Source organism: Pleurodeles waltl, chromosome 7 (genome assembly GCF_031143425.1).
Source record: "Pleurodeles waltl isolate 20211129_DDA chromosome 7, aPleWal1.hap1.20221129, whole genome shotgun sequence".
Classification (NCBI taxonomy): Eukaryota; Metazoa; Chordata; class Amphibia; order Caudata; family Salamandridae; genus Pleurodeles; species Pleurodeles waltl.
Window position 1 is genome coordinate 498929551 of NC_090446.1, and position 17298 is coordinate 498946848.

Here is a 17298-nt window from a genome sequence, read left to right on the forward strand (position 1 = left end):
TCTAGCGCTTTTTTCCTCCGCATTGCATTGTGCACAGAAAAGATCCTCAAAGAGTAAACTTGCAAAGAAAATGTATGCACACGTTTTCCAGCTTAGAATCATGTTGCAAAAGTACAGTGTGGCATAAATCACATAGAGTGATTTGTGTTTTGCTGGGTTGACTTTTTATAGCATAAAATTTATCTCAGCATGTAGGGAAAAATGCACATTCGAAGGAAAACTGGAAACTTCACCCCGAGGGTAAAAAATCAGCAAGTTCGCGTATGGTTACGCTGAAAAAACACTTCACTGACTCTACCATGATACTGTGTCCGCAGAGCCTTATTGAGCCTGTTCCAGGCCAATCAAAGGTCAGGGAGAAAATGTGAGGATGTGTCTTGTCACCTTTGAAGTTCATGAAAGTACAGATCAGTCCTTGCGTTCATTCCCAGTCAAAGAATCACACCATAGGGCATATTTAAATACGGCCCTTTCACATGCAGCACTGTGTGTGTAAGGGGCATGCAATGTGTGTCGCTGTAGGCGAGCCACAGCAACACACTTTGCATTTTGATGCTGCCCCAGATTTTCTAGTTTTCGTAAATCTGAGGCCGCGGCAAAATCTAACGCCACCCCAGGGGTGGCGTTAGCAGGGCGCAACAAGGAGAAATGCTTTAATTTCCCCTCGTTTTTTCCTCTATGTGTGCTGCATTCTGCAGCACACATAGAAAGAGCAAATAGCCATTTAAGATTGTTTTTGTGCAAGAAGGTGTTCTTTCCTGCACAAAAACAATCACCCCCTCAATGCAGCCACCCTTGCACAACAGTGCAAGAGTTGATGTGTTGGCGCACGGCAGCAAATTCAGTGCCGGTGCAGGGGGAAACACGGGGTGCACCGTATTCCATTAAATACGGCGCAACCCTGCATTATGAAAATGGCGGTGCGCGATGCCGCCAAATTTGGCGCAGCGACGCGCACCGTAATTTTGCCTTAAATCTGGCATTTGAAATTTTTCTATCTGAATATGTCTCGAGGTGTGACCGAGCTGTTCTTTCTCCAACGACTTCCCATTGCATCTCCTCAGGTGGGTATATCTTTTTTTCAATTCAGAGAGGGTCGAGATCAGCGGGAAGAACATTACTTGGCAAAGGAGGCCGTTTCACACGTTAGTCAGAACACTCGAAAAGTGGCACTGTTTGAAAAAAATGTTGTTTTAGAAGTGTCATCATTCCTTTCTTGGATTCAGATGAAGCACAACTAAAAAACTGCCTACTCCTTCGAAAATATAAAGAAAAAAATACCACATCCACGAATCGCCACACCCAGAAAAACCTTACAAGTGTTTACATTTATTACAAATGAATGACAGAAGAAAATAACAACAAGCGCCTTTTTCGTTTGAATTATAAAAAAACAAACATTGGAAAATGGAAGATTACAAGTGGGAAGGATGGACGTTAAGTATTTACTAAACCAAATAAATACCGGTACCCCTTAGTGCCTATATGCTAGAGTGAATTTCCGTCTTTGAAAATTAGGTTTTTTCTTGAGTTATTGGTACTTTTCAGATCAGATTCTTTATACCTGAAACTTTACTACACATTTTCCACCAGTAAATGTTGGCAAATGTGACCTGCCAAAGTATACCTGGGGAAAATTGCAGAGGGTACGGTAATTACTGCACTTGTATTAATTTCAGTGATTTCATAGATAGGAGTTGCAGATGGCTCTGTATTTATCTTTGACCATGTAACGGGCTTAAGTATTTGCTGCTGAAAAGATCGACATTATTCTGCACAACCCACTATTTGAAACCTAACCTCCAGCCTTAACTCTACCTATTGTCTCATGGGCAGCATTTAGGGGGCATCAGAGAAGATTAGTGTTGACTGCATAAATATCAGACAAGTTTTGGGAAGGAAGCCTGGATTAGAAAGTACATATAGGGGGTCAACGGCTTCTGACTAAACAATGAATGAGGTCAAAATGATGGGTGGCTGTGACAAATTTGGTCAGGGATCCATAAAGTTTCTCTTAGGTCAACTGCATCTCATGTGCATATATTTGTTATTATCTTTGGCGCAGTGAGACCCTATGAGGGATGGGGTCCCTAATTAATAAATGGTCCTTAATGCTCCTTTAATAATTGAGTTATGTTTGAGATGAAGAGACTTTTCTTCCACTGTTGTGAATTATTTCTCTTAAGCACTGGGGTTGGAGAAAACAAATAAAATTGAGACTTTCCGCCACTGTGAAGGTTGTTTTCTGGGATATGCACCACCAGAGAGGAATCCTCCAAAGGTGGGTTTAGCACATACTCCTCAAGTCAGATAATTTTATATCACCTCCTAACCTAAAATCAGGACCTTAGATTTTTCATCATATGGTGCTCACTTGTGGGATGGGGGAATACTCACCCGGAACAGCCACGATGAAGGAGCATTTTTGGGAACACCGTTCTTACAAGGCTGTTCACCTGAACCATTTTCAAAATTGTCCCTAATCTCGGGATGCAAGTTTTGAGGTAGTGCTTTCCAAATTACAGAGTCTGTAAGAGGTTAAAAAAAGGATTACAGAACACTTGCATCTTGGAAGACACTAACATGTTCAATAAATTCAAGAGAAGACAAATCTATGCTTTTCGTGGAAAATTTAAGTTATGCTCTTAGAAACAGGCACCACGGGGACCTGAAAGAGAATAGGTTCTCGAAGTTAGGATCCTGTAGATGGTCTAAAATCTCTCGACTTGGACTGGGAAAAGTTTATGTTTTTGATGGAACATGAATGCTAAGCAAGGTGCAGTTCTGCTATTTTCTCTGTGCTTTACATGCGCCCTATTTTCAGACAGAATACACATATTTCCGGAAGTATCATGACTGGCTGCCTGTTTCTTGTATTTCGATTTTATGAGCTACAATGAACCATAAAATAAATGTTAATTTTACATGAAGCACAAAAACTACTGATTCAACACCAAACACAAACCACAAGTTCCGCATCCAAAATCTCAGAGAAATGTGAAAGTCCATGAACTGGAGAGTCTCTGAGCTACCTAAGAAGACAATATTGAGAAAAATTTGGTGCACTGTCAGATTTGATTTGTCTACAGGAAAGCTGAGACATTTCCTGATTTCCTCACGGATTTTGCCTCCTAAAGCCTGGCTGTTCTTGCAAAGAGTCAGCTGCGTCAGGTGAGCCTGATGTGTGAATGCCGCTGCCTTGGGCCTACCAACATTTCTGTAATATCCCAGTTCCACTCCAGCCTCTTTGCATTTGACGGAAAATGACTACTATGTGGCTAGTATGTCAGTCTCAGTAAAGGTGGGAGAGGATTCCCTCCCTTCATGTCCAAGTACTTTCCACAGAGCACTGACAAGTGAAGCAGTTAAATTGAACAGAGGAGAAAAGTGTTCTTGAATGGAAGACCCAAAGGCAAGGGCAAATTGCCCCATCTCCTTGTCACATTCCTAAATAGTATGAGGGAGGGGCACTTGAGGGAGGCAGGCAAATGTGTTGTCCCTTTAAATTTAACAATTGAACTGTAGTACTTCCCTACGCAGTGGAGAAATAAATGCCTGAACTCTAACCAGGAGGCCCTGTTTGTTTGTTTCCCTGATTCAACCAGCAGGCTGGACAATACCGGTTCCGTCATGAGTCAAGGTTGGTGCAGGTCTCTTGGGGGTCTACTGTTGGTTGTCGCTGACAGACGTGTTACTGTGTGGTTTATTGCTGTGTTGTTAGTACTGTGACAATGAACAGAGGTGAAGTGGTAATGCTTTGTTTACTTGCAGGCAACTTTCTTTACTCTGAGTCCCAGTCTTCCCTGTTGCAGTCCTTGATTTCTTCCCTCCCGCCTCCTGCGTGGCCTGTGTCTTCCGCCATTATGTCACAGTTTAGCTCCTACAAAACGGCTTCTGTGTGAGAATGTTAGATGTCCATGTCACCAGGTCACAGGAGTGGCTAAAATGTATTAGTGAATTTAAAGCACTAGAATGATCGGAAGAGTAGGGCCCAGTGCTGTAAAGGTTTCAGTAAGAAATGTAAATATTAACAGATCTATAAAAAATGTCACTTCAATGCAAGTATCATTAGGAACGTCTCAAAGGATCACAAGAGAACTAAAGCCCACTTAATGGGAAATGTTATATCACCCAACTAGACAGGGGTAAGTGTTGCTAAAACAGCAGCAAACAGGACCATCCCCCATTGGCATATGGTACCAATGGAGAAACAACAAATGTGTGAAGTTTCCATCAGGCTATGTCCAGTGATCCTCTTGCATTGCTGCCTGGGTTAGCAGAACCAGCTGGTCCCTAAAGAAAGCCATACCCAACCGACCCCACTGAGCAGCTTTACACCAACCTCAGGGTGACCCCAATCCAATACCTTCCACCACCTAAAAACTCAAAAAGAACACACACTGAAGTGTGTGGGTGCAAAGCCCACCACCTGCCATTCAGGATAGAGGTGAATGAGTTAAATGCCCCAACATTATGGAGGAGGAGATTGTAACTATGATATGAGCAAAGCTGTGACCAACCCATGGAGCAAGGCATGTGTCGGACACACTGGTCAGCTCTTTGTTGTGGCTGTGTACAGTTTTTGCTACTCATGTGAACCTCCCAATAGTGGGATAAATGTGTACATGTAGCACCCAAATTGTGTCCCATTTGTGAGTGTGTAGGGTGTGGGGAATTCTGAGCCAGCAGTGAGTTGGGTTGGTAGTGCCTCAAAGACCACTGATTCTATCTGTTGGACACAAGCTTCTAATGAGGGTGCAGTGTCCAGCTGCCAAGCTGCACCCGTGTAAATTATGCTTCCCCATTTGTTGCCCTAAAAGCCACCCCAAAATATATTTTTGGATTTACATAACCTGTGCACTTTATGTAGCTCTCCTAGCTTAAAAATATACATGCATTTAAGGGACACGAGGCTACACATCCTTACTCTTCATGACCAGCAATTTATGGTTGTCTAGTTGGCATCATTATCATTATTATTTTAGATAACGTTCCTCTCATGTGACTTTTTTTTAAAGAATGTGACCACAGCATATACATCCCATAATTTTTCATGACGTTGAAAGCAGGTTTGTAGACTTTAGTGTGTTGGAGTCGAGGAAACTCATATTTTAGTAGCCATATCAGTCAACATCTATGAAGCTTTTATTCAAACATGTTTCACATAAACACGGGGTAAGTAGTGGTCATTGGAAAGCAAAGTACGGTGAGCTGAGTGACTGAATGAGTGACAGAGTAAAGGAGTGAGTGAGTATAGTTATATTGTGCACTTAATAAAATAAACTGTTGAATAAAATGTTTGCCTCATATCCCATCTTATAGAATCAACAATCACCAACAGTAAGGGATCCAGAGTGTCTCTTCCATGACCTCTGGTTGGGTTGTAAAACTTATTGTGACATCATTCACCTGACATCCTCTTAAATACAATAAGTAGGCATGTGGGTAGAGATAACATGAAGATCCCAATGCATTACCCATATTTACATTTTGTTGATTTATGGTTCTGCAATGCATAGAACTGGAGATTTTGTCATTTGTTGTCCCATGTAGAACATATACGGTAATTAGACAACCAGACATTTAATCGTATTTAGATTTTTGCGGATGGGATACGCTGTCAAAATGTGACAGATATCCTGTCCACTATATTACAAGTGCTATAGGCTATACTAGACTTGTATTCTGGTAGCCATGTTTCTGACGGAGTATCCCATCTACCAAACTCTAAATGAGACCCTCAGGCCACACATATGCAGCATGTTGCATTGGCCAACAGAAACTCCTTACAATGCCAAAGATATTCAACCCCAGCAAAGATGCTATTTTTTTGCAGTTTTTATTTAGTGCAAACTTGGCACAAAAGTATTAGAGTGCTTTTCGTGAGCACCAGATTATCTATGTTAGGCACAGGTAGTTTAACTGATTTTCCTAGAAGCATAGGATGTTGAGCTGACCCCATACCCCACTCTGGTTCTCAATCCCCAAATCGGCAGCTCCGCCTTTAGCCCACCTCTCCTCTCTGCAGAGTGTCACCCCCCTATTGCTGGCGCTTACCCCACAGCCCTGGAATCAGGGATAGATTTTCTCACACCCAAGGTCCATAACTGCCTGATATCTTTTAAGAAGTGCAGTCAGTGTTGAGTTTACAAAAGAACATAAGTAGAGGTTTTTCTTGGGAGCTTGCAGTCAGTGCCTCTGGCTACTAATGCTGTCTAGTCACGATCCCACACCCTGCCTATTTCTACCACCAACTAACACTTTATCTCTCACTCTCTCTCTAGTCCCAGAACATGAGTTCATTCGCCGACGTCCTGCAACCACCGGCACAAACTAAACACAGAGAGAGCATGAGGGGTCCCTCATTCAGCAGGCTGTACCCGGAATCACCGACAGGCCCCATCCCCTCACTGCACTCACACCCCTCCACCCCCGAAGCACCAGTGCACTGCCCTACTTGAGTCCACCTGGAGGAGCCACCTTGTCCCAGACCACACCGAGGGGAGATGTGCTTGCTGTCAGGACAGCGTAATCCTTCTGCTCTGATAAACCCAACTTCAAGTAAGTCCCTTTCTGTTTTGTGAGTTTCCACAACGCTCAAACCCAGTAGGCATTCAGAACTGTAGGACTCCCTGCCCTGGTGGGCAGTTGTGGTTAATCATGGGCAGACAGAAGAGGAACCACCTGGTGAGAGCCGGCCTCCTGCAGCCACCCCTCCCACCTCCGTGCAGTGCAGCACTCATAAAACACGGTATGCCATTTTCTTCGCCTTCTGCAGTGATGGAGAGCCGCGTGCGCCCGCGCGCACCTGAGAAGCCTGCGGATGCACCGCGCGAGCGTGACGGATACCTGTGTGGGCTGTAATGAGCCTCTGATCTCACACCACGCTCCTCATCCCCCGCTGCCATCACACGCCCCCGTCAGAGAAAGGAGGCATCTCTGGATGGGCTTGGTATCTGCAGTCAGTGCTGCAACCAGAGCTGGGTGGGGGCTGTGAGGAGAGTCTGACAGGGACAGAGGGCGGAGGGGGCATTATGGCAGCCGTACAGAATTAACAAACTGTAACTTCTCCCACCCCCACTTCGCATCAGAAACTAAACCTCACGTTGTAGGCAAGAAACGCCCTCCCACACCGGAAACCCCAGCCGCAGGCACCCCGCCACGTTCCAAGAAGGCACACACGCACGCTCATGTACGACTCAGGTCCACATATAGAGGAGAGTGGGCGTGGAAGATGCGAGTCCACCACTTCAACAAACCATGCTCCGTGATCCTCTGCTGCCTGTTGGATATTCGAGGAGATATGCATGTTGAAAGTGACAGCAGGTTGTTACCATGTAGATATTGGCAGTTTTATTTACAATCTGAAAGTGACAGCGGAGGATTCGTTACATGTTGAAAGTGAGAGGGCAGAATTAGTTTTATGTTGAAAGTGACAGGGAAGGATTCGCACGCTAACTGTGGCAAGTGATTACATGTGAACATTGCCAGGTGATATTTACGTGTTCTAAGAAACAAAAGGTGTACTTATATGCTAAAACGTGAGAGACGTTGTTTACGTGTCTTTATTCACGCAATATATATTTACATGATGAAACAGGGAGCTTACATCTTGAGGCAAGTAGGAAATATATGCATGTTAAAGAAACAGGAGTGTTTCTAGCATGTTCTACCTGAAAGGTGATATGAATAAAATAGGATGCAATGTTGGGATATTAGAAGCGACAGAAGGTGTTTAATGGCTAACAATCAGTTGTCTCCACATACTGTAACAGAAATGCCGTATTTTGTAATTGAAAGACACGTATTGCATGCTCACAACAGTGTTATACGTGTTAAAACAAAGAATAGATTATTTAGGTGTTAAGGCAGACAGAAAACATGTACGTGTTCCAACAAACTGGTGATATTTCCACAGGTTGATGTTGGCTCTAAAGCTGGCACGTGATATTTGCATGTTGAAATTGAGAGCAGGCCTTTACATGTTGAAACTGGCTTGTGATAATCACATGACCAACCTGCCAGAGAGGATGGCGGCACAGTGACACTCAAGAAAGATGCTGCATGGTAAAGCTGATCATCCATTGCTTCTAGTCTTCCTCCCCGCTGCCCTCCAAATACAAAGTGCTTCTGCCTCCCCACCCAATCCTACCCCGGTATAATATCACGTGACCCCGGCACACCCCCTCCATGTGTGCGATATCTAGCCATCCTTCCGTTTAGTGCTTGGGAGGTGACTACTTCCCCTCACCCCCTCGGTATCCTTCGCCCATACATCCACCCTCTCTCCCACCCCTCCACTCCACTCTTTAATATTTAATACAGAAAGATCTGCAGCAGCACATGGAGGAGGAGGAAGGGTGCAGGCCTGAAGAGCTTTGAGCCGTGAAAACCGTGCATTCGAGGGGTGGGGTGGAGGCTGGACACACACCAAAGAAGCGACGGGCCCTGGTGGAACCCAGCCATCCTCCCGCCCCCTCACGCACACCTGCGCTCTCCCTCCCAGTGGCAACACATGGGAAATCAATCGCGTCTTCACACACAGCCAGCACACCTGCCCACGACAGGAAAATCTGCAGAACGCACCAGCAGCCACGGACCCCACCTCGTTCTCCACACCTGACACGGAAATGTGTGCGTGCACGGCCAGCGTTCACCACCCACCAGGAATCTTACACTTGGCGCGCGCCTATCTGCAGTTATACATATACCGATGACATAAGCAGCGTGTGGTGTGGTGCACCCTTCCCTCTAGGAACATTCTTTTCTAGCTCAGATGCACAGCTAAACCCACAGACACAGATTGATAGACACGGCCGAGGACAGCTCCCTGTCCCCTGACCTCAAGGCTGCTGGTGCTGCACAAATTCCTCCCGCCTCCCAGAGTCCCATTCATCCTCACAGACTCAGCATCCCTCCTCCTCTCCCCTCACCCCCACCCTCCCCTCCTCCTCCCTCCCTGGAGTAGCTGGGGGTTATAGAAAAGAAAATCTGCCTTACGCTCCTCAGTTCTTGAGTGCGGTCCTTCATGGCTGCCGGTCCTCCTGGACCGAGGGGTGGAGGGGCTGGGGAGCTCGGTCCGGTCCGGTCTCTGTGCCCCCCCTCGCGATGCTCTTCCCTCTCTCTCAGAGAAAATGCCCTTCTTCCCCGGGATGGACGCGGCTGGTCCCCTCGTTGGGCCTTTTTGTGATTTTTCCCTGGTGTGAATGTGTGTGTTTTAATTCAATAGGCTATTGCCCCTCCACCTTTTTTTCCGTAGAGCGTGGCGGCAGGGGGTAGGGGGGATCTGTCTTTACGGGGTGTAGGCGGGGAGGGGGGAGGGGAGGGATAGCCGGGGGGGCTGGAAAGCTCCACAGGGCGATGCTCCAAGGATGGAGACTGGTGCTGATGCAGCAGAGAAAGGGATGCAGGAGTAGGAGAGGGAGAGGGAGGCGGGGTTGGGGTGAGGACGGAGTGGGAGAAGGGAGGGAGAAGAATGGGAGGGGCTGGGGAAAAGTGTAGACCGAGGAATGCCGGGAGATGTAGTCCTGGGAAATCGAGATGCGTTGACAGGGTTCCTGAGACTTTTCTTATTAATAACGGACGTCTTATGAAGCACACAGAAAACACGGAGATTGTATCTCCAAGCCTGAAAAGCAAGATCCTTTATTTACAACAGGACAGGGCATGGGGAATCAGAGGAACCAAGACAGAAATAACTGCAAGTGGTTGAGGGATACTATGGCGTCTCGTTTATGCTATTATCTTAGGATATTATACACTAGGCTTTATCACACTATGCTAAGTTATGCCATGTTATGTTGTTTGTGTCAAATTATATTATTCACTACTCTGCTATATGATAATGTATTATTCTATAATGTGATAGCATATATATTATGCTTACTACACCCGATGAGGCTTTGTTAGACCTCACAACCTTAGTGTGGTTTCCCCCTAACTTTTTTATTTCAAACATCCCGTTTTTGCTGACTTCAGTTTTGCTGGTCTTAGGATTCTGCCCACTTTACTACTGCTGACCAGTGCTTGTGCTCACTCCCTAAAACATGGTAACATTGGCGTAAACCCAATTGGCATATTTGGGCTACTTATATTTACCTAGCAAAGTGCACCACATGTGGGCAGGGGCTGTAAATTAAATGCTACTAGTGGGCCTGCAGCACTGATTGTACCACCTACTTAAGTATCCCTTTAAACATGTCTCGGGCCTGCCATTACAGGACCTGTGTGTGCAGTTTTGAACTGCCAAGTCAACCTGACAATATAAAAGGTTTGCCAGGCCCAAACCTTCCCTTTTACTACAAATAAGGCACAGCTAGAGTAGGCCCTGCACAGCCCAGCGAGCAGGGTGCAATGTATTTAAAAGTAGGACATGTACTTTTTAGTTTTACTTGTCCTGGTGGTGAAAACATTGTAATTTGTTTTTCTCCACATCAAGGCCTATATCTCTCATAGGTTAACATTGGAATTGCCTTATTACACCCTATAAGCATCATTTTCAAATGGGAAGAGATAACCTCTTCAAGTTTAGTATCTCTGGAATAACAATTGTAAATCCTAACTTATGGTGAAGTTGCATTTTAAATTGCTAGTCTGAAAATGCCACTTTTAGAAAGGGGGGTGAATGTTTGACATTGTTCAGCATTCCATCCATGACTTGTTCTTTTTTAGTTTGTCACCTTAACTGGGAAGAGTATGTCCAGACGTGAGTCCCTTGCTCCCCATGCCACTGGAGTCAAGCTAGCCTGGCTGATGAAGGGTCATACCCTGAAACCGTCACAGGATGCTTGTTTCCAGTCCAGGAAGGATGTGGCTTGGCAACTTGGGCTGGATAGTTTCCATGGGGAACAGGTCAAGACTGATTTGCATATGGCTGGGTCCAAAGTTGAATGGCATGGGCAGAAAAAAAACCAATGGATTTAGGCCCACATCTCTGTACTGGGGGTGAATGTTTGACATTGTTCAGCATTCCATCCATCACTTGTTCTTTTTGCATTTTTCGCCCTAAGTAGGAAGGGTATGCCCAGATGTGGGTCCCTTGCTCCCCATGCCACTAGAGTCAAGTTAGCCTGGCTGATTAAGGGTGATATACTGAAACCAGTCCCAGGATGCTTGTTTCCAATCAAGGGAAGACCTGGCTTGGCAGTTTGGGCTGTACTGTCCCCATGAGGAGCAGGGTCAAGACTGATTTGCATATGGCTGGGCAAATCAGTGGAATGGCATGGGTAGTTCCCTCGAGCAGGTCCTCGCATTCCTCCTTGATTGCAGCCTTGAAGACGATGCATCAGCTCTGCATCGGAGCCTCACCATTCATCAGAACCAAGACCTCACCTCGGCTGCGCAACACATCCCTGACACCAGCCTTCACATCGCAAGCCCTGTCGATCCTCAGTGTTGACACAACAGGACCTTGCAGCGCAGCCTTGCTGCATCTTGTAACCAACGCATTGCATTAGCTGCATGACTGGGATCCAGGCAATGCTCTGCAACCAAGATTTAAGCAGGTCTAATTCCGTCCGTGTAGCTGGCCCGCACTTCATCACTGTCGGCCTGAATTTTTTACTTTGTCCTGGTCCGGTACGACCACATCTCCATGGTTGGCGCTTTTTGCATTTTCTTTTAACAGATATTTTTTACTGACATTTGGAATATAACATCGATCCTGAAACAATGCGCTGTCATACATTTCACAGTATTTTCAAGAGTCAGTCACATCTCAACCGATGCCTCTAATGTCCCTTTCCTCATTGCCCTGTGGCTTCATAGTGTTCCTTGCTTATGCCACATCTTCTTTGGGGAGCTCCAGGTCTTTACATATTCAGCATCTATAGACATTCCAAAGTTTATCCCATTTTCAGGGACATCCTCTACCTTTATAAACCACCCTTTCCATCATCATATACCAGTTCATATTGTGTTTCCACACCTCCACTCCTGGGGCCTACCTGCCCGATCCTTGCTATATTTCTCCTTGCCAATGCTAGGCCTAGTGCCAGCCATGTCTGTCGTGACATGCACGTTTCTGTGTCTCCCCAGATATTCACAATACACTGCTTAGCAGGGACGTTTATGCCCTCTATCTCTCCCTCTCGCAAGCACTCAACCACTGATTCTCAGAACTGCCGTATTAACTGGGCAGTGCCAAAGGATGTGGCTGCGCCCACCCTCGCATAGACAGTGGCCATCGATCACCCTTTCCATCTTTACTAGCATTGTTCGAGCATAGTAAGAGTAACGCAGGATCCTCAGTTGGACCAGTCGGAATGCTGACTGTATGGCATCCCTCTCTGGGGGCTGCAAGTGCCTTTGTTCATTCCTAGTTTTCTGTCCCCCTACCTATTGATCCTATTGTTCTCTCATATGCTGTAGGACAACTGGTGTGTGATTAAGCAGTTTTTTTATATAAGTCCGCGATTTGGCATTGTAGGGCATTAATTCATCTAATAGCCTGTCCTCTAGAGGTGAAGATTCTGAAGATCTGTACCCCTGGGTAACACAGACCTAAGCGCATAACTGAGTTGCATATATCTGTACTTTTCAGATGGTGCTATTTGGTAGTCTTATTGCAAGTCGGGATGGGGGGGTGACATCACCCCAGGTACAAATGTTGTGCACATTGGAGATTCCTATGAGGGCCCATTTATCAAATCCTGGCTGTGTGTTTGTAGCATGCCTAGGATGTCAATGTCCCAGAGTGGCATAGTTTTTGTTAATTTATATTTCCACCACAGGTATTTCATCACTGTTTTTCAAAGTTGCACTACTATCATCGTAGGCTGTGTCTAGTCTCTGGGTCTCCCCCCCATATATAGCTTTGAGGTATTGCCTTGGTTGCAGTACCCTCCTGTCCATATGGAATGCAGGTTTTGCGTGTGTGAGGAAAGCCCAGCCATTAATCGTGCTTAGCTGCGCCAACCAGTGATACTTTTGTGTATCTGGCAGCTCAGTGCCACCATCATACCAATCTCTTGTTAACTTGAGACAGGATGTCTTTTTCAGGTTCATCCATTTTGGCTCACTGGTCTCTCCTGAAGCCTGAGACAAAGAGATACAGCCTAGCCCCTTGTCACAGCTTTTTGTTCTTCCCAAAGGGTTTGTGCCAAGTCGACTGTGGACACGTTTTCCGTAAAGTAGAGTTCTGTAATCTTTTTGAGACCCTCCCTTATAACTCTTTGCTTCAGATACCAAGGGTTTATTGGTCGGATCGTCGCCATGGATTATTGACTCAGCACTAGCACTGTTGATATTAGGGAGTGATTTGATATCCCCCTCACCAGATGTCTAATCTCTGAGTAGTGTTGTACCTGTTGGTGATTTATGATAAAATAATTAGTCTATGTGGGAGAGGCTTCCATGTGTGACCTTGTGGAATGTGTGCTATTGTTCCCTGGGGTTGTGTGTTCACCATATCTCTACCATGTCAAGGGCAGCTAAGAATTCGGAGAGCACTGTCGGATTGGGCCCCTTGGGTTTGTGCGTCCATTCATTCCATTCCTCATTGAGTGTCAGATTAAAATCCCTCCCATGAGCAACATTCCATCTGGTATTTGCAGTAACAGGGCACTCAAATTGGGGAATGTGGAGACATTCAAGCATGGTGACACATATACTGAGCATATCTTAAGTGTCCGACCACCCAGTTTCTGGATAAAGCCACATATCTCCCCTTCAAATCTTCCCAGGTACTTTAGACTGAAAGGAGAAGTGATCACTATTAAAATCCCCACTCCTCTTGAGCCTGATGTGTTTCCTGCATGGTCCACCATTTCACACCCCACCTATCAAATGCCTGGTACATATTACTCATCATGTGTGCCTCTTGCAGTAGAACTAAATCAGGAGTGTGATGCTTGAGATATTGCAGTACTATCCCTCTCTTAATTGTATCGCCAAGCCTGTTTACATTCCAGGACAGTGTCTTTACTGGGGCCTCTCCTGCCATCTTATCCTTATTGCTCCACAGGCCTTACCCTGCAAGGGCTTGTGTGTTTCCTTCTCTCATCTTGGGGTCTGAGTGGGCCGGTGTAGGTGGCTATGCTATCTAGTATAGGTTGACAGTGCTGTTGAAGAAATAACAAGGAACAAACCTCACCTGGTTCAATTGAAACAGTCTCCTCTCAATCCCCCCTCCCTGCATCCCAGGATTTGAACTGCAACATTGCAGACCATCTGATGCTCCAACTAGAATCTAAAACAATAGGGTTTCGTGGTTTCAGCTATAAATTTTCCTTCTGCTTCCGTCTTTCCCCTTAAAGTCTTACTATGTATCGTTATCCGGCCGATTTTCAATTGGCCAGCCCATCTGTCCTTAGGCATATGGTGTACTTTTCTTTTATGTTACAAGTGTTTTGGCTGTCTGCCCCCCACCCAGAGCTCACATGTGTGCCGGAGGCATTGGGCTTCAGCCTACAGCCTCAATCCAGTCCCTTTGGGTCACCTCAGCTGTAGCCACTTGTAGGTCCAACCTCTGCAGTGTCCGCTGGGGTATTTTCTCCTCATCATCTGTGGCCCTCCAGTTTCATACCTGTCTGTCATTTTGTTGTTGTTAGGGGTGATTTCAAGTCCCTTTCCCTCAGCCATCCTACAACCCTCCAGCCACTTCCAGGCCTCCTTTGGGTTTGAGTTTGTTCAGGAATAAATCTTCCAAGAAGAGTTCTGCACTTGGGCCCTCTGCCCTCTCTGGGATCCCCACCACCCTGATCTTATGTTTCCTGGAGCAACACTCAAAGTCCTCTTGGTGGCCTTCCATGGTGTCTACATTAGCCCAGAGGCTGTCTACTTGCTCTATCAGTGTTTTAGTCTCCCTGGTGAGGGTGGCGTTGAGTCCTCAGCCTCCTTTACCTTCTCTTCCATGTTGGGGAGGTCTACCCGGACCGGAGTTACCTCTGTGATGACCAAGTTGATCTTGTATTCCAAGAATCCATGTAGCCCCCGTATTGCCTCCATGATGTCCTTCGTGGTGAGTTTCCTTCCTGCAGGGGGTCTTCCAAGGTTTCTTGCATGTTTCCCTCCGGGGCTCCCCCCACCATCTCTCTGAGTCAGGTATATTTGTCGAGTTTCATTTGCAGAGGGGTCTTAGGTCCTTTGCCCCCGTCATCGTGGGTTGTGACACTGTTGAGGCCACATTTGGAAGTGCAATGGTACTCACTGCCGCATGGAGCCCACCCCCTGGCCTTTCGCATCAGACACCAAGTGGCCCCTTCTCTGTTTTTGTCTGCCCCGTTTGGATTATGTCTCTATCTCAGGGCTAGGACTGTGTCTCTGCCTTTGGTCCAGACTATTAGCATTTGCTGAAGGCAACCCTGTGGTCTGGCCAATAGGTTGGCTGTGTCTGCCCTTTATCCTTGCAGCCTGGCCCTTAGATATCAACCTGTGCCCCCAAGTCACTGTCTGTGCTCTCTCCACTCTGTAAGCTCATATTTCATAGCCTTCTCACTTATCCTTAAGGCCTTCTTGTTTGCAGGCCCCACATGTGTTGTGTATGCAGGTGAGTCCGGAAAGTCCCCCTTTAGATCTCTTGAACTTCACTCCCTGCCGCTGCCTCAGGTTCGTACGTCTGCTCACATGGCTGATCTATATGTGAGTGGGGAGGGCAGAGGTCCCGGGTCCCAGCTGTCTGGTTCAAGTTTATCCACCGAACCTCTCCGGGCCACCTCACTGACCATTTGGCTGCTCAGTATCTGGTGTTTGAAGGGGCGAAGGGCAGAACCTGCATCCACACTGTCCTCAGTGTGCCAGGAGGGGCAGCTTGGCCGCAAACCTCCAGGGGGCCCAAGCCCGGGCACCTAGTCCTCGGCGCCAAATCTGCGGTCTCACGTGTGCCTTGCGATGTAAGGCCACAACTTCCATTGTTGCTGCAGGGCTCAAACACTCTTGCCACCTGGGAGCCATCCGAGGACCCGTGGCAACTGTCCCCCTGTGTGCCCAGCAGCACTGAACAGTACTTAGTGAGTGTGAGGGAGTGGACTGTAGATGGATGTTGGGGACTTTAATCACTCGGGTGATGGAGCTGCACTATCACACCACCATCTTGAACGGTGGTTCCAGCTTAATTGTGCGCTTTTTGCTTTTAAGTGCTATTCTACAGTTTATTCCTTGAAAAACCATAACTCAAGTGATACTGATTGGATTTTGGTTGTTTTGGTCTTGTTTTATTTATTAAATTAAGTTTTATTTTTCCAACCCGGTGTGGGATCCTTTTTTGTGTGGTGTTTTCACTGGGTCACTGTTTGAGGTGTAGCACAAATACTTTACACATTGCCCTCAAGTTAAGCCTAACTGCTCTGTGCCAAGCTACCAGAGAGTGAGCACAAGTAGCACATGTTAACTTGGGGTTTTGCTTGTGCCCTACCCTGACAAGAATAGTGGTTGCAGTCAACCAGCAACCCAATTTTTCACAGGTGTTATGCACTTTAAGTGGATAGCACCCTAGATTGGAAAACAAGGCTTGTGGTTATTAGTTAAGGTTATACGGAATGCTATGTCATGCTGTTACGTTGTGTCATATATTAACTTTTATAAATAAAAGAACTGGACTGGTTAACTACTCCTGGTGGACCTGGGAAACCTGAGAGCTCTACTATACATTTTTGCTCAGATGGAGATGGCTCAGACATGTCTGGAAGCCTCATACAAATCCAGTGCTGCGTTCGCTCCAGCAGGATATAATGGGTCTCTATATATAATCAAATTCTTAGTTCAACATAGTGGTCCTGAATATACTGGTTTCAGCTGATTGGAGCAATCATTCCAAGCCTCAGGATTAACTGTTGCTGTAATGAGGAGCAGAGGAGGTGGGCCCCTCTCACCTGCGACATGCTAAAAAGGGCGGGCTTTACCCCCTCTGCGTGGGACAATGTCGCTGGGAGCAGGGGACCCCCAGCCCCAGGATTCACTGTTGCTTTAAGTAGTGGGCCGGGCCCCTTCCTCCTGTGACATGCTACAAAGTGCAAGCTTCACCCTCATTGCGCGGAACACTATAGCTGGGAGCAGGGCACTCCAAGCCCCAGGATTCTCTGTTGTAAGGATGGCCCTGGGATGATGGGCCTCTCCTTCCTGCGAAGATATACAAAGTGCAGGCTTCACCCCGCTGCATGAGATGTACGCAGTCCATGCCTGGGCAAAGCCCAGGACAAAGGTAGGCCCATCTTCTCCCGTCATCGCCAGGAAGAGACAGAGCAGGGCCACACCCCTTGGCTCCAACCTGTGACTGAAATTGCCAGTGAGGTATTCTCTCGATTAAGACTTTATTGATCTTGATTGTATATCGTTTTTAGGGCTCTTGCTCACTTGACTTCA

The 17298-nt window shown here is 46.5% G+C and overlaps 1 protein-coding gene across 1 annotated transcript in view; it reads right to left on the reverse strand.

Annotated features, from left to right (window-relative positions):
- LOC138304261 (syntaxin-1B) overlaps positions 1-9413 on the reverse strand; it is a 293052-nt gene extending 283639 nt beyond the window's left edge. The window contains exon 1 of the mRNA XM_069244180.1: positions 9001-9413. Coding sequence (XP_069100281.1) covers positions 9001-9030 — 30 coding nt within the window. The 5' untranslated portion in view covers positions 9031-9413. The remainder of the gene's footprint in view (positions 1-9000) is intronic.
- Positions 9414-17298: the final 7885 nt, after the last annotated feature.